Source organism: Haliotis cracherodii, unplaced genomic scaffold (genome assembly GCF_022045235.1).
Source record: "Haliotis cracherodii isolate W230 unplaced genomic scaffold, xgHalCrac1.p SCAF_6, whole genome shotgun sequence".
NCBI classification, from domain to species: Eukaryota; Metazoa; Mollusca; class Gastropoda; order Lepetellida; family Haliotidae; genus Haliotis; species Haliotis cracherodii.
In genome coordinates, this window is record NW_027266319.1 from 4922199 (window position 1) to 4941088 (window position 18890).

Here is an 18890-nt window from a genome sequence, read left to right on the forward strand (position 1 = left end):
TCTCATGGATTCAGTGAACATTGAAAATATCAATAATGCTATCTGTTTGACTTCGAGTTTGACAATGGGTTGATGAAGCATTGATGTAATTGAAATGAACACAACTTGTAGTAGTAAAGATAGTATTTGGTTGTAACCAGTGGTTTGCTTGTGATACTAGTATTCCATTTGATGGCACATGGCATCAATGCCCATTATTTCACCGTGCTTGGTAGGTAAATAAGACCGACATCCATCATGTCCATTATCACAAGAGATATCTACTAACTCAGAATGCAGTGCATGTTCTATCTATAACATGAGCATGTGTTTCAGAATCACTATCAAATAGTGATGACACCAGATGTTCGCGAAACGGTGAGTGTATCCTGCCCCACCGATGGCACCCGTAACAAACACATGCAAGGGCAAGCCAATTATTCGCCTAAAACAACCACGGGAACATATGGTACATGTCACAACAGCGGGTTGCATCGGTCATCATTATCGACGCTGATGTGTCAAATTTGGAATATGCGTAAAAAACGTTTCTCATGGGTTTCGCGATTGGAAATATACTGTGATTTTGAAGGATCAAATGACCTTGACCTTTAGTTTAAAAAAAACCCCATCATCTCAAACGTTTTTGCAATATATATTGTTAAAGATAAAAAATATACAGTATGAAATTAAGAGCGTATGGCGGTAGATCTATGCCATTGACCACATTGGCAGTATAATTTTACCTTGAACTATGGATTATAAAAAGCAGCATTTTAATATACAAAGCAATTTGATAAGCTAATATCTTGAAATTAAACGAACCCAAATTGAGTTTCTCCAGTCGAAAATAAATGATATTTCAATATATAATATATTGAACTACATTATAAACTATTGGCCATTTTGAGATATATAATATTATAAACTTGATATCGAAGACACCCTTGGCATTATAGAGTAGTAATAAAACGACCTCGATTCTCAGCACTCGGATGTGTAATGAGCCAGTTTATTTGTATCAGGGAAATTGTTCAAGATTGGGAGGAAGTCTATCAGACTTTATTATTAATGACGATGTTTCACAATTATCAGGGTTACAATAGCCTACTATCTCAAGTCTAACAAGAACCAAAGCTTGTCTCATCATGGTCAGGCCGTATAAAGTGGTGATTTAGAGAAGGATGCGAAAAATGTGAAATTGTGAAATTACATGTCGGTATGATTAAATAAAAATATGATTCATATTCATTGGTGTCATGGTTATATTGATGTCAGGAAACATCCGAGCTGGTTAAGTGATGTGTGTGGAATTATAAAGAAGAGCAATCCTTTAGGAACCGACCATTTCATATTCTAGTTTGGGTGGGGTGGGGTTAATTGTTGGAGGGGACTGGCATTTTGCATGTAGACTAAACATGGTTCAGCTACATCTCCAAAACCAGATAATTTTTCAATTTAATTTTCAACTTTGAGCCTAAATGTAAATCTATTTTTGTTGCAGACAATCTGTTTTTTAACAGACTGAAGCATGAATATTTTTTCTGGGATACTTGTTTTTTCGATAAAATCCCAGCCACCCCCGCCAAAATCTCAAAGGGTCGGTCCCTTATCAAAGAGTTGTAGACACAATCTTGGAGGACATTTTAAAACATTTAAGTCTATTTTTACGTGTAATTGATCGATCTGAAATACTGGAAATGCCAATCATTTGTCCAGATGTGTCCTACAGTGCAAGGTAAGATGGGTTAGCAATCAATCAGTGATGCTTACAGTGATAGATGATACGGTGTTGTGAAATCTTGATAAAAAGCGACGCTCCGAAGATGCTTGGTTACAAAACGGTTTCACAACCGACGGCCTTGCAATGATCATTGCGGCTTACGCCAAGCGTTCTTGCGTCTGTATAGCGTTGATTATACCCCGTGGGCTAACACCGTCATGGAGATAATATCTTAAAAATATTAGTCGTTGTTTACGAATGCCCTGCTTGTTTCAATTTAACCAGTTTAAATAAAGCATCATTGACATTTACACCGGAAAAAAGCAGATCATTTATGAAACTGAACAGCAACAGCAGCATCAAATGTCAGATACGTCGTTTGAGGATTTGGATTTGTTTGTTTGTTTTTTGTTTATCGCCGCACTCAGCAATATTCCAGCTTTATGACGGCGGTCTGTAAATAATCGATCCAGGCAATAGGGATCGATGACATGCATCAACCAAGTCAGCAAGCCTGACTACCTGATCCCGTTAGTCGCTTCTTACGACAAGCATATTCGCCTTTTGTGACAAGCATTTTGAGCTTACGCTACTTGGGACAGTAGGTTAGTTTTTTCACGGCGTGGGAACAGGAGAAGGGCTGATATACAGTAAACTTCGGTTATAACGAACTCAAAGGGACCACTAACTTTAGTTTGTTATAACCGTAGTTCGTTATAAGCATATATACACCATAACTATATATAACTATAGCAAATAGTTGGGACATAAACATCAGTTCGTTATATCCGTCAGTTCGCTATAAGCGTGTTCGTTATAAACGTACTTTACCGTAAGTATATGTTTATGTATTGATCACTCCACACTGGCTCGTCAAAGAGAGTATCCGGAAATCAACTAGTCTTGTACTGCCTTAATCTGGATGAACCTACTCCGTCTCCAAGTTTCTGGAAGTGTTTCACAATTAAAATAAAATAAATATATTCGTTCTGCAGTGAAATGACTGTGATGTTTCACTGCACACCCACTTCCATCAACAATTATCTGAATCCGTGACATTTATTTCCCCCAAAACGTCACGCGATGACGTCATCTATGACTGCCGTCAGTGTACATTATGACGTCATAACCGTAACACTGCATCGGCAATGTCAGCCTCCTAGAGTTGACATTCCACGTCGGTCATGTTCCATGAGACACTATGACACATTGGCAACTGATGACGTCATTGTCTAGCACGTCCTCCGCAGTGCCCGTAGGTGTATAGGGATCACTGAACGATTGCGACAATACCAGCTGCAAGCTGACACCACAAAGGCAAGCATATCTTGGCATTAATCTTATGACAAATGTTGAAAGACATTAAGTGGGAGCACGCCCAATGTATCTGATAAAAACATGGTGTTTGTCGTCAATACGTAATGGCGACCTTTCGAAACTAAAAAGAAATATGCATCATGCATTTATCCATGTACATCACTGCACGACCATTTTGAATCCTTTGATTGAAGCCAAATAGTCCCCTGTTGTGAATCTTGCAATGAAACTATTCCTTTGTATAAGCTGACAGAAACTACCTTGTATTGAATCTATTTTGAACACAATATGCATTTTGTAATAAAGAATATGTAAGCTCTCTTTTCTGACTTTCGAAACATTTTGGCACTTTCCCCTCAATGACAACAACCAAGAATTAAGGAACTGATCTAAAACCACACCGAGAGAACGATCCAAGAGAAATTAAACTATTCTGACATTCTGCAGCTACGTAGAAGGCAAGTGGGTCAATGCTCCGGTTGAAATATCAGAAAGCCAATAAATTCATGAACAAGAGAACAATGCTGCAAGTTATCAAAAATACAACGATCCATTACTTCCACGTGTTCGTGGAACACTAAGCACACTTATATCAGGAGAAAAAATAATAGCCGACGCAAGCATTATTTTTCCTCTTGTCCCGACAAGCTGATCTAGTGGTCATTAAATCCTGTCTCGTGCAAGGAGAATGACGAGGAGATGTTCCCTGCGATTAGTTCCGCTTCATTAGATGTTTAGTCCGGCGTTGTGGAGGGCGGTAACATTAGGCTTGACATTCCCTGGAGATCATAAACCAGTCATATTGCTACCAACAACTCATCCAAGAGACGACCATCAAAGGCAGTTAGTACCGACCCTGGCTGGGTCCCATTGAGACGTTCAAGTCGTTGTTGGGGGATAATGGCATCAACTACACCACTTATTGAGGGATTGTGACGTAAGCGGGAAGGCAAGCAGGTGTCCCAACAAACCCTGCCTTTCGTCTCATTTAAGGACTTAAAGCTATACCGACTCAATACCTGTATAATCTGATGCAAATCCCGGCGATAATTGCCTAACGGAGGGTGTCCCTGCCTAGTAAGCAACTCCATTACCTACACGTTGAACGTCGTTGTCGTGCTTAGCGGCGATGTAGCCCTAACTGTGATTCGTGTCTGAAGATGCTGTTAAGTAACCCACGTCGTATAACCAAGCTCACGTAGGAACGTCGACAACAACGTCTCCAGATCACTTGATGCAAGAAACAGATATCATTGCACATTATACACCGTGTGTTGAATAAATAACGTCGGTTGTCATAAAAACACAGTCCGTTGTGAAAGCAAACGTTGATATCAGCGGATAATTGCTTGCTTGGTAACGGTAAACAAGGACAAGCCGACATAATATTGCTGTAATTGGTTACGTTACCTCATAGAAACATAGACAGTGGTAATCAGTGCTTAGGAACTACAACTGCTGTTCCACACGTAAATAGGCTGATTTCGTGGAGATGCAGTTAAGATGAGAGGTCTCGAAGGATGGAAGGATGCAAGGGACACTGATGAACATGGACAGCGTTGTACATCTCCAATGTCCTGAACACCATTTGTACGTTGTAATATGTATCAATTCCCATGTCGGGCACGAACCTTTTTGCTTCATAATGGCTGTCATGTTAATCGGGAGATTGAGGAGGTTATTCCTTGAGTTTGCAGTAAATGAACAGGTCTCCACCATAGAGACAAAGAAGTCAGCTTTAAATCAAATTGTATATGAATCGAGGCTGTAATGGCAAGTCGGGGTTGTCTCTCTGGAATTGGCTTTGAAATATTAGTTTCTTTAAAGGATTGGTCCCGCAGCTCATATTCAATAGCGGTTAGGGGTTACTGCCATTAGGGACAAGACATGATAGTCTTTACTGGCAGTCATCGTATAGAAAAGGGCCATGCGTTGTGTAATGCAATACTAATACTAAAGAAACACTATCTGCCGAGGGAGGTAAATATCAAGAGAATATTGTAGGTATATATTATGCATGAGTGTTTTATCGTTTACATATAACGAGAACACAATACCTTTGACATTAAACACCATACACATAACAAGAGGTGAATTCTATATATAAATGGGAATTCTTTAAAGGATAGGATGACCTCTTTTAAACTTTGTAAATGATTTAGTGACTGTTGTCCTCCCTGGCTTTATATTACAGACATACAGACAGACAGTCATACAGGCAGAGTTTATTGAGTATTCAAATCCTCCGGCCTATACATACACAATACATAATTATACATATCAAATTTAATGCATTACATTTGTGTTATCATCGTAGAATTCGAACTGTCGCTCATACAGCCTTGGCAATGTTGAGTGTCGCCGTATTGATTTCAAACATTCTGCAAATATGGCAGTTCTCAAATTTTGAAAGTTCTTGCTATGAGACCGTTTTCAAGCCACATGAATTTAGCCAGAACCAGTTTTACCAATTTTCTGACAAAACAAGGTTTGTGTTGATTTTCTAGTTATTGAGTGAACGTGCACAGGAAATTGTTCAGCAGAATTTCGCCAATTGCTGTTCAACAAAAACTGGATTCTCATCAAAAGTAATTCATTGATCATATCATTATCAACGAGCAAAGACATTCAATTCCGATTCAGACACACGGAGGCGATGACAATAAAGCGCACCATACCAATTTTAATCGAATTTTAAAATTCAAGAACACTTATACACCGAGAGAACGTGAATTCATATTAATCTGCCAATACGCTCTAACAACGAGGACAAACGAGTATTATTTTATCCCAGATCAGTCATTATGTGTGAATTAGATGTTCTAGAACAACTCTATATCACCGTTCTGCTGTGAGGGGACGCTTAAGAGAAACTAACACTCAGTGTTCTAAATATACCTGAAAGCAGGGAGATGTTACAACAGGCCCTATGCTATTGTTAAACCCAGACGTAATGGTAGGAAAGAAACATCCGACGCCATTATCATCTGTTATTACAATTATCGTACCAATCATATATAGATGCTATTTATCATGTGATTACATGCACTTAATTGCCTATGAATATGAACTTTCGGAAGACGGTAAAGATTTCGAATTTCTTACCGTAACCTCTTTTAACAGTTCCTCGGGTAGAATGATATGATCCACAGTATATCCGCGACAAAGTTTGCGGTTTTTCTTCCATATCTTTCTGCGCATCGACATATCCAAGAAGGAAATGCACACTTGGGAATTAGGGTAAATCTACTAAAGAATATTTACAAAACATTGGCACAGACACACGTACGGAGGTAGCTCATCCATGGTTGGAGCACAACACACTGTCATCGAATATTCCTCATCCGACGTGAACACATCCCGGTGATGGGTCCTGCACGAGGCTGTCAACACGAGATATCCTTCCGCTGCGTTAACGCAGACCAGACTGTGTTTACGGTAGAGCACGTGTGGTGCTGGTGTTTAGAACAGATTCAATTGAGTCTTGCGGCCGAATACATCACTGTGTCACGGTGAGAGGCGAGTTGGATACCGGGACTCTTAGTGATGATATTGATTACCTACGCGTGCTGCTTGTCAATCTGAGGTCGCGTGCGCGCGATCGGAGCAGACGACCACGTGCTACAATTGATGTCAAATTGGCGATATGTTGAAGGATCGAAGTTTGCTTTACTCGTGAAATCCGATGTAGAAACAGCAGCAGTGGTGGAATCTTGAACTCGGGACATGATATTGCCCACGTAACCAAAATTGTCAATACCTTTACAGCTAAAATTGGAGAAAGGGACTGCTTGTAGTCGCATGAAAAGGACCGGACACTTTTCAAATGTCAGCGACATATTCGTCTCAAAGCTAATGCATATTAACGGGGCACGAGATGGTAATTTGCCATGTTTATAATGGGAAGAACCAAATCTTCATTGCCACAAGGGTTTTCGCTATCGGGGAGCAAATATTCTCACAAACATGTCCTTATTTGGAAATGTCCGTTTGTCTTAGCTCCTCTCACATCGATCGTCTAATTGTTAAGTCAACACTCAGGTTATGTGTAGTATAAAGATTTCGGATATATCAGAATGTCGGTTAAAAAGGGGGATAGTGTAAACTAATTGCGTATTTGTTTACATGAATGGTGTGTGACAGTGTTAAGTGTGTTTGTGTTAGTGTGTGTAGTGTTTGTGTGTACGTTTGCGTGTATGTGTGTCTGTGCGTGTGTGTTTGTGTTCACACTATATCACGTTAGCTGGAAACTATTTGAGTGTGGGCCAGACCACCCGTTGATTGATATAACGAGCGGACCACGCGGGAACAATGACACACTACCAACCAAGTCACCACGCCTGACCACCTAATCCATTCTGTCGGCTCTTACGACCAGCATGGGTTGCCGGAGACCTATTCTGACCCGGAATTCCCACGGAACACTATCCATACGAAGCTTGTCAAAAGGTAACAGCTGCTAGCCACGTCGTTATTAGCTTGAACATGTAAAACTTATTAAAGACAGCAGGTTAGGGTACTGATTTGGTATCTTCACCGCATCAAACCGAGAAGTAGATCCATCGAGTAGAACGATTCTCTTCAAGGATGACCGTGACAAGCCTATTTCCATAGTCATAAGAGATTCGAACCCACGATCATAGGTTCCTGGCGTGCCCAAGGGACGCAACTCTGCACAGGGAATTGCGGGTCTCTAGACAACTAAGACAACCGTGCCCCTACACATGATAATCAGAAACATCCTTTTTTCTTTGGGTTAGTGTGCAATGTTAGAGCAAATGGACAGAAACATATGTTCGCATTTTCGTATTTCCATCAATGTCTAACGTGCTGTTACTAGCCAGTATTGACATCATACTTAAGAATTGACTTTCACTATGAACTTGATAACCCGGATGTTCACGTGTTCAACTTCACATCTGTGAAGATCCGGGGTAGAACAAGTCTTCAGCAACCCATGCTTGCCGTAAAATGCGACTACGCTTGTGGTGAAAAGCGTCTAAAGGGACTGGATGGTCAGGCTCGCTGACTTGGTTGATGCATGTCATCGTATCCCAATGACGAGGATCGATGCTCATGACGTCAATCAATGGATTGTCTGGTCCAGACTCGATTATTTACAGACCGCCGTCATATAGGTGTAATATTGCTAAGTGCGGTGTTAAACAACAAACATACAAACAAACAAACAAGCAAATTGTACGAATTCAATACAGAATGAACCTTCATAGAGCGAAGCCAAACTGTATGAACGTTGGAGCTTTAAAGTGAGTGAGTTAAACTTTAACGCCGCATCGGTAGTATTTTTGCCATATAACGGCGACCAACTTTAAAAATATTACTTCAAATTTTTAATTCTTTGTCATGGTGATAAACAACATGAACTATTCAACAGATAGAATATACATAACACTAGGTAAGTCTCAGATTTCAACATACATTTGTCCGCAACTGATATATATTGTCATTAATAATGTATCATAGTGCTGGGGCTCGTATGCACAAAGGTCCTTCTTCATAGATACACAAAGGCGTCCAGTCCATATCTAATTCTATTTTAACATAATATTTGTATGCCGTCCTTGGTCCGACTCCACAAAGCAACGTAAGCGCTACGATTGATCGAATGCAGATGCTGTAACTTAGGCTTGGGACAGTCTGAGCGCTAACATCGCTTTGTAAAGCAGGGCCGGTCGACGAGCGAAAGAACATGGGTTTACCATCCTGTCCGCGTTTTAGACATCAGGACTCAGAATCTGATGGAATATTCATCTTGGAGATGCGATATCACCCAGACACAAACCGCCATTACCACTCATGTGTGGAAGAACATGCTAGAAGATGAAATAACGGTACATTTTCCCTACCTGCCGTCGACGAAGTCTGGTGTTGGGTATGGACACAAAGGCAACGTCTGCACGCTTAAACCTGTCGTTACGGTTTTCTGGAAAAGAAATGAATGATACAACGTTAATATTACATACTTAGACAGTCAGACTTTGAATATTGTCGTTAATCATTAACCCATTGTGTGATCAATTGAATATTCAATGGAATAACTTAAAGGATGCGAGGGGCGGTTGGCTAGCCTAGTGGTTAAAGCGTTCGCTCATCACGCCGAAGACCCAGGTTCGATTGCCCACATGGGTACAATGTGTGAAGCCCATTTCTGGTGCCCCCCCGTTGAGATATTGCTGGAATATTGCTAATAGCGGCGTAAAACCATACTCGCACGATGCGATATTGTTACACAATTGAAATTTTAATTATTGCAATATTTCTAAAAATATCAATATTACTCATTTTATTCCCTAAACTAGAATATTAATGATAAAATACCACCGTCGTATACACGCATTAGGGATGAATCAATTACTCTCTTTGCTGAAAAGCAGTTAATGATTCTAGCTAATCACACAGTGACTATACCTTATCCAAAACTACGGAGACGGGGTCTACGGTGAACGAGTTTGAAGAGGTGCGTTTATAGCCGTAGTACTTATGGAGGTCGTACAGTGCAAAGTCCTCAGAAACCATCACATTGATGGAGTTGGAAAATTGAGAGATTAGACAATAACTAACTACTCGGGGGAAAAAGCAGTGTACATGTTGAAAAAGATGGTGTCATAGCTGTTTCAGAGAAGCAAAGTTTATGATTTTCTAATTTGATTTTTAACGTGATTTCAAATACGATACAGCGTCACGGGGGATAGTGTGGCCCAAAGCTCCTTTTCACGGAATTTTTGATAATTTTGACATAAACTACAGAAGGACAAAACTTGATTTCCAAAACGTTATTATAACCCTTCCCAACAGCATGATTTTGAAAATGAAAACCCAAGACGATGGTTACGACATAAACTACCAAAAAATAAATGTCAACATGTTCATTTTGGAAGCAGGAAAGTTGAATGGGTGCAAATCATATCCTGCTTGCTCATAACCTGGCAACACAAGACGAATTGTGGTAGCTGGTCAGGTTTCAGTGAGTGAGTGAGTGAGTTTGGTTTAACGCCGCTTTGAACAATATTTCAGTTAAATGTGTATCACGACGTGTCAGCCTAAATTGGGAACCAATCAAACAGGTTAACACGTGAGCAAGATCACCGTCAATCGATGTGATGACCCGTAGCCTAGAAACCACGTCTGAATGAATGTTGTTTTGCGTCGCAGTCAGTGACATTATAGTTACATAGATGCATCATAAACGCCAAGTCCCGGACCCGAAAAAATAACATAATGATGCACAATCCATCGAATTAAATAAGTTCGGGTTAACGATGGTCAGTACTCTCTACTCATCACAATGGTCAGTGATCTCGACCAGCAATACCGTTGGCTGATACAGAGGCAGCAATCCACACGGGGGCACGGGGGGCCCAGTCGTATGAGGCGCCGCTATTCGCTGTGCAGAGTTGCGCCCCTTGGCCACGCCAGAAACCTATGATTGTGGGTTCGAATCCTGTTTCACCCCAATTATGTTTCTAGGTTTGTCAGCACCATACCCGTGCTTGTTGGTTTCACCGAAGTGGTAAACGTCTGAGACCTGCATCACCTCGGGTTTTCCTCCCACATTAAGCTGACACGCCGCGATATAACTGGAATATTGTTAAAAGCGGCGTTAAACCCAACTCACTCACTCAACAATCCACACACCCACGCCACGCACTCAGACAGTGCTCCAGCAAAAACACCCGGTGTTCATTTTAACCAGCTCTTTAAAAAAGCATGGAATATCGGATGTCTATTCTGGCCTTGAATCCGTTAGGTAAAATTTTTTTTAAAAAAAACCCATTTGTTTGTTCTTTAACGCCTCTCTCAGGCATCTTGTATTCTACAAACTACTGAGTTCCAATGCCACTCAACGATATGAAGATGAGCAATATTCTGACAACGTCTGCATCATATAGTTCGTATGGCAACACAAAATAAGCATAAAACTCAACCCTGGGAATAATCTCTATTATCTGCCGAAACAGATTCCATTGGGCGTAAAAGGCGAAATAGTGATTAAAATTGTATGAATGGATCACTGAAAATCAGCGATGACACCAGGTGTTTGCGAAAAGGATAAGCACATCTCTACCAGAAGCGCATTTCAGCAATATTCATCAAGACCAGCTCTGGAATGGGTACAAAATCAATAAGCAAGCTTGTGCTCTAAATGCCTGTTCACGCCTTGTAATCCCATTATCGCGATCACAATGAAATATTTACCTGCCACGATTATATAAAAGAATCTGTCCATGTATCAAGCAGGTTATTAAATAATTCAAGATTAATGTGAGACTTGGCAATGCCAATTGTATTAATCCATTACACAATAGCTTGCCTCAACGCGATACCTGAAGATCAATGGAGTCGTATTGATCTGTCAAACATTGTCGTTGTGGATATTTTCCGGATTGAAAGGATAACATGTGATTCTTTCACCATGTGTAAAGCCATTGAGAAATGGTTGTGGTTAATTAAAAAAAAATGTTTGCCGAGAAGTAGATACTATCGTTTCTCGTCGGCCAAGGCAGAAAACATTACGCTAATTAGCTTGCCTTTGAAGAGGCAAATCTGGTTCTGAAAAAACGTACGATTTTTGCGCATTTGATGAGTTAAAGATAAATGACAAATGATTCAACCCAATTGATGACGAAGATGGCCTGTTTTCATCACATGTGAGCAATTACGGAGACAGTCGTTACTCTGTTGACTGAATTCTGTATTAATTCAAAGGTCAAATATCCAGATTAATGGGCTGGTATGTGCTAATTGAATCTAGTGGTCGTTAGTATCTCTTTGTAGTCGTGGTTTTATTGACAAGGATGCCTAACTTATGTATTTAGTAAAGCTTGTCGTCAGTCAATTGGGACTCGGTATGTTTTCATGTACATTGTCATCGATGGGTTGTTCAATAATTGGCTCCTTCAACACATGACCCAACCTTGACCTTGACCTATGCGCATGTCATCCACATCGACAGTAACCGGTGTTTTGAACTTGCTGGAATAAATTTCTGAATATAACTCATTCAATTTATGTTTTTGGCATAAAGCATCTGTTGCCTTTGTCTATACAGGCAACCGTTATGTATGAGTGAGTGAGTTTGGTTTTACGCCACTTTTAGCAATATTCCATCAATATCACGGCGGGGGACACCAGAAATGGGCTTCACACATTGTACCCATGTCGGGAATCGAACCCGGGTCTTCGGCGTGACGAGCGAACGCTTTAACCACTAGGCTACCCGACCGCCCCCTTTATGTATGAACTGACTGTATTGCATTAAACATTTAAACATGTTATATTACTAATATCATCTATAAAGGTTATATTGATAATAACAATCACTCAGGCTGCATTTCTAATAACAACTATATAGGCTGTATTCATAAGAACAACCATATGGGTTGTATTCATAATAACAACCATATAGGCTGTATTCATAATAACAACATATATCCTGTATTCATAATAACAACCATAAAGGCTGTATTCATAATAAAAATCATGCAGGCTGTATTCACAATAACATCATAGGCTGTATTCACAATAACATCATAGGCTGTATCAATAATATCCATAAAGGCTGCAACAATAACATCTATGAGGCCATACAACCTGTATCAAGTTACTGGGTAAGATCTAGATCAACATATTCCATTGATATTGCTCAAAAGATACCCTGATCAGCAGAACTTGTAAGATTGATTGAAGAGTGATACCGAAAGTTTAAATTATCCCCAAAGGCATCCTCTCGCGAGACCTTATTGTTTTGTCTAAAAGTAAAATAATCGAGATGAAATATTCACCAGCCTACTAGTCCGAAGGGAATGTGTCTATCCAATTTCTCAGAGCAGTAAAGTCGTATTGTGGTGTCGTGAATCATACAGTCGCTGACGTGTATGGGAAACTACATGTATGTAGTGCATGTATACTACTCAAAATAGTAAAACAACACAAAACAGTTTAACTATTGACATATGTAAATATCGTGTGTTCTTTAACTTATTTTGGGTAATATACATACATATCGACATGTTCCTGGGATCGCAGACAACGCTAACCAACTTTCACGTAAATCCATGACAACAAAGATCTGCATCCATTTGCTTTGAAATGTTAATGGAAAAAGAAGTATTTGGCATTTTAGAAGTTGAATTTATCAATTAAACAACCAACTTGGGGTTCTTATTCATCATTATTGAGTCATCAAAATACCAAAGTATTACTAAAGTATCAGACAAATTATTGTTTATCGTCCTATCAACACTTTGTTGTCCTGTCAAAGGGACAAAATGTCTTTTGCATCCATACCATGGTAGATGTATTCAAATATGGACTAGTAGATGCATTCAAGATAGACTAGTTGAGGTATTCAAAGATGGACTGGTAGAGGTATTCAAACATGGACTAGTGGATGTATTCAAAGATGGACTAGTAGATGTATTCAAAGATGGACGAGTAGATGCATTCAAAGATGGACTAGTGGATTTATTCAAAGATGGACTAGTGGATGTATTCAAAGATGGACTAGTGGATGTATTCAAAGATGGACGAGTAGATGCATTCAAAGATGTACTAGTAGAGGTATTCAAAGATGGACGAGTAGATGTATGCGAAGATGTACGAGTAGATGTATTCAAAGATGGACTAGTGGATGTATTCAAAGATGGACTAGTAGAGGTATTCAAACATGGACAAGTAGATGCATTCAAAGATGTACTAGTAGAGGTATTCAAAGATGGACGAGTAGATACATTCAAAGATGGATTAGTAGAGGTATTTAAAGATGGACTAGTAGATATATTCAAAGATGGTCGAGTAGATGTATTCAAAGATGGACTAGTAGAGGTATTCAAAGATGGACTAGTAGATGTATTCAAACATGGACTAGTGGATGTATTCAAACATGGACTAGTGGATGTATTCAAGGATGGCCGAGTAGATGTATTCAAAGATGGACTAGTGGATGTATTCAAGGATGGCCGAGTAGATGTATTCAAAGATGGACTAGTGGATGTATTCAAGGATGGCCGAGTAGATGTATTCAAAGATGGACTAGTGGATGTATTCAAAGATGGACTAGTAGATGTATTCAAAGATGGACTAGTATCAGCTTTACACCCCCTTGGAGGTTCAGGGTTAGAACTGGCCCCAGCAACCGATGTTTGCCAAACAACTCGGGGGTCGGTGACTTACGTGTCATCGTATCTCTACGATGTTCATAATATCAGTCACTGGTTTGCCTGGTCGAGGCTCCATCCATTAGAGGTCGTAGCGATATATTGACTATTGCTGAGTACGGCGTTAAACAATAAGCAAACAACGTATATGCATTTCGACAAGATTAGTACTATTGAAGGCACTCTATACACATGAAGGCTTGAAAGAGACAGACGTACATGTTCACTACGAAGGAATTCTGAACTATCGCACACTCCTTATTTTATACCTCTCTTCCCAAGTGTCTACCGCTGTTTTGTTTGATACCTCTCTTCCCAAGTGTCTACCGCTGTTTTGTTTGATACCTCTCTTCAAAGTGTCTACCGCTGTTTTGTTTAATACCTCTCTTCCCAAGTGTCTACCGCTGTTGTGTTTGATACTTCGCTTCTTATTCAAATTACCATTATGACCAAATTTGAATATAAATGATAGGAAATCTCTATTTGTAATTGTAAAACTAGAAAGTTAAAAATTAGGATCGGATTTCTAACCCCAGCAGCCATTCGAACTCTGTACAACCCGTTCTCAGTACTGGCATCGCGAGGCTCCACCACCATGGCGATGTAACCAATTGGTCTTCATGCATTAATTACTGATCGAGTCGATTTTTTACCATTTCGGATCACACAGATCTTTCTTTCTTGTTTTTTTCATCCTTCTGGGGAAATAACATCGCCTTCGCTCCGTATTGATCGATCCAAATTAATCCACATGTCTGCCCACAGTACCGATCCTTCTATATGTACATAATTCGAATGAGTATGCTTAAGTACTGATATGCATATAATTGTCATTCAAAGATATTATCAAACACATTAAAAAACATTGACGATAAATACTTAGAGTTGCAGACAGCAGTACAGGATTGTAAAAGGGAGTCACGGGAGTTGCGTCCCCTAGCCGTCCCAGGAACCTACGATCACGTTCACCTCTAATCACCCAACACCGCTTTTAGCAATATTCCAGGAATATCACGGTGGGGGACTCCAGAAATAGGCTTCATACTTTGCACCCATGTGGGGATTCGAACTCGGGTTTTCGGCGTGACGAGCGAACACTTCAACCACTAGGCTACCCGACCACACGGGATACCGAACACATCCACAATCTGATCAGGCAAATGTTCTGATAATTCCAAATGTAACATTCTGTAAAACCAGAAGCAAAAGTACACACATGCTAAGTGTTTGAATAAACCGAACAACCTATTGATTGGCCATTACCGATGGTTATCCATCCATTCCACCAGGTATTATTTATGCAAATGGCAACAAATAAAGGATTTAACAACCATATGATATAATTATTCCTTTCTTTTTGAACTCTGAAATGTCAGCAATCCCAACTCACATCTCATAAAAGAAAATTGAAATCAGAATTTAAAACAAGCTGGTGACGTGCGATCAAAAGAGTTGAAGCGTTTTATGATGCTCTTTGCATTTTAGTTGGGACGACCAAGGCAGCAGGAGTTTTCATCCTGACCTTTGATGCAAACGATCTAGGAGTGCCTCGGTATAACTTCACAGCAGTTGAGAAATCAATACATCTTGGGATTTTTTTTCAGGGTGCCCGAGCCTCGAGGCATCGCATGTTCAGTGAGAAAATGTAGACACAACCCCAGCAGAGACACATGAAAGAGAAGCACTTTAAAACTGATTTCTATGTACTGTGTGATATCTAAACATCCGTCTCTGATTTTGCCATAGTCAGCAATTTTCCAATGTCAACTGACTTGAGTGTGTCATATGGAATAATAACGGTAAAGTCGGAATCGTACAAAGCTGCTCTTAGCAGAGATTTCTTTTGATTATGGAAGGTTTTTTCGCTTTTATATATATATATTATGACCATGAATGTTGAATATTAACAGGTATCAGTAAAAATATATTTCTGTAAACGAAAGGTGATTTCATGTCACTGAGATGTTGTCAGTTTTTATTTAGGGTGATTTTGATTCTCTTTAAACTTTCAAGCCAGTGATTGACATCATGAGCATAGACCTAGGCAGTTGGCATACGGTGACATGCATCAACCAAGTTAGCGAGCCTGACCACCCGATTTCGTTAATCGTCTCTTACGATGCATTGGTTTCCGAGAAGACCAAATCTAACCCGCATCTTCACGGGTTATCAAAGAATCGTAACGGCACCTTGCGGTACACTGGGAAAAACCGTGAAACACCTAATTCATTGTTCATCTTGTCAAGCTAAAATAGGGTTTCAGTTTCCCTGAAACGAGTACAAGCACGGAAGCTGTTCAATGCTAGTATTAGCAAACATTAAGTTTGATGGTCACTTCTTCAGATGGAGAACATTTATATTGACTCTCTGACATCCACATTTTTACTACCTTTGAACAATTAAGTGGTGAACTGGCAAATATTGCATAATGTGCACGTGGCATTGGGTTGTACATTAGAAAAGATAAAGTGCGTTACAATATAGCAACAGGATGTTATATTTTTATCGGACAAATATTATTTGCTTTGTATTTTCGGAAGCAATGCCTTTATATCATGATAAGGTACTCGCTATCCCTTAATATATAACTATCCCTTGAACCAGTGTAGCTCACCTTTCAGATTTCTTTAAAATGGCACAATGGCATTAATATATGATATTAATATCACCCATGATATACGCACATTCATTTAAACAAGAATTAATGTAACAATCGCCATGAAAAACAGCGGATGTATTTGTGAACAGTGTCATAATACCTACACTTATGGCCATACATAACTGGCTTTAATGTTCTCCAAATACGACCCACATGATTCCAATTCAATTCCACTATGATAGGGCAAAGGCAGCTTATTTAAATGTTTGTTTGTTTGCTAATGTGTGTGTGAGTGAGGGGTTTTACGTCACTTTTAGCAATATCACAGAGGGGAACACTACCCATGGCAGAAATCGAACCGGGGTTTTCGGCATGACGAACGAACGCTCGAACCACTAGGCCACCCTGCTTCCCCTATTATATAAGTGTGTACGTGTTATACCAAGTGTACGAAACGAGTGTCGGACCTGTATATTTACCGTGTCAGAATGAGGGAAGTACAATCGTGAACAAAATCACGAGTCTCCTAAAATCAGTATACTGCAGCTTTAATGTAATAATCTATTATTAGTCCATAAGGGCAAAGGACTTTCTTCTATGGACAAACCTAGCAGTATCTAGATGACGTAAACAATGCTAGTAAATGACATCATCATCGTTTGTGACGTCACTTAATCTCACGTCAATGACGGAGTACGCAAAATGATCATTAGAAAATGATCAAAGAATCAAGCTTTTTATCAATCGTAACATATGGTACGGGAAAAAGAAACTTACTTTAAAGCAAATTCATTCATACCTACATTCAGTCATAACAAAAGGGCTTAACCTATTTCAAGTACGTAAACAGTGAGTGAGTGAGTGCGTGAGTTGGGTTTAACGCCGCTTTTAACAGTTTTCCAGTTACATCACGGCGTGTCAGCTTAATGTGGGAGGAAAGCCTGAAGTGATGCAGGTCTCAGACGTTTACCACTTCGGTGAAACCCACGAGCACGGGTATGGTGCTGACAAACCTAGAAACATAATCGGGGCAAACCGGGATTCGAACCAACAATCATAGGTTTCTGGCGTGCCCAAGGGACGCAACTCTGCACAGCGAATCTGCTTAGACGACTGGGCCACCCGTGCCCCCTACGTAAACAAGTGCCTAATGTATACAGGCCTCATCACGCTCATATCCCAACTGATAAAAATCAGTGTTAATGACTAAGACCCCTTACTTCTTGACTTTATCTAAATTTTATAATACTTTCCACATACATGAAGTACCCAGCATTAGTGTGATGCGTGGCAATACCATGAGAATTTAATCATGGGGGTTCGAAGTGTCTTCCTGAGTGAGTGAGTGAGTTGGGTTTAACGCCGCTTTTAACAGTATTCCAGTCATATCACGGCGTGTCAGCTTAATGTGGGAGGAAATCGAAGAAACATGTGAAAGTGTTCAGTTAACTGTCATTTAAAAGCATTGTACCTGAAGAAGATTCGGAGTCGGACTGGTTTCCATAATCCTCGACGCTGCGCCACATCTGTGGGGAGATTGAAGGTGAAGGCAGTATATCCAATCGGTCATCATCGGAACTTTCCGTGACTGCGGCTAATTCCGAACAGTTGTATCGTGAGTCTCCGTCATCTTCGTCATATGATGTGAAGCTCGTATGTCTGGAGAGATCCGTGTGTCTGGAGAAACAAGAGTGAGTGAGTGAGTGAGTGAGTGAGTGAGTGAGTGAGTGACATGCATCAACCAAGTCAGCGAACCCGACCACCCGATCCCGTTAGTCGCCTTTTACGGCAAGCATGGATTGCTGAAGACCTGTTCCTCCCCGGATCTTCACGGGTTGAGTGAGTGAGTGAGTGAGTGAGTGAGTGAGTGAGTGAGGTCACGAACACGTGTATGCTACCAACAAACCAAGGAACACAAATGGTACGAATCTAAGATTCAAACCATCATAAAGGATGCTGGCATCTAGGGGTTTGGTTTGGTTTGTTTGTTTGTTTGTTTGTTGTTTAACGCCGCACCCAGCTATATTCCAGCTTTATGACGGCGGTCTGTAATAATCGAGTCTGGACCAGACAATCCAGTGATTGATATCATGAG

General features: G+C 40.1%; 1 protein-coding gene across 3 annotated transcripts in view; it reads right to left on the minus strand.

Annotated features, from left to right (window-relative positions):
* Nucleotides 1-18890, minus strand: part of LOC139445046 (uncharacterized) — a 218368-nt gene that overhangs the window by 84792 nt on the left and 114686 nt on the right. For all 3 annotated transcript variants that reach the window (XM_071226112.1, XM_071226110.1, XM_071226111.1), the window contains exons 3-4: nucleotides 18267-18472; nucleotides 8887-8963 (exon numbers count right to left, since the gene is read on the minus strand). In XM_071226112.1, the coding sequence (XP_071082213.1) occupies nucleotides 8887-8963; nucleotides 18267-18472 (283 nt within the window). The remainder of the gene's footprint in view (nucleotides 1-8886; nucleotides 8964-18266; nucleotides 18473-18890) is intronic.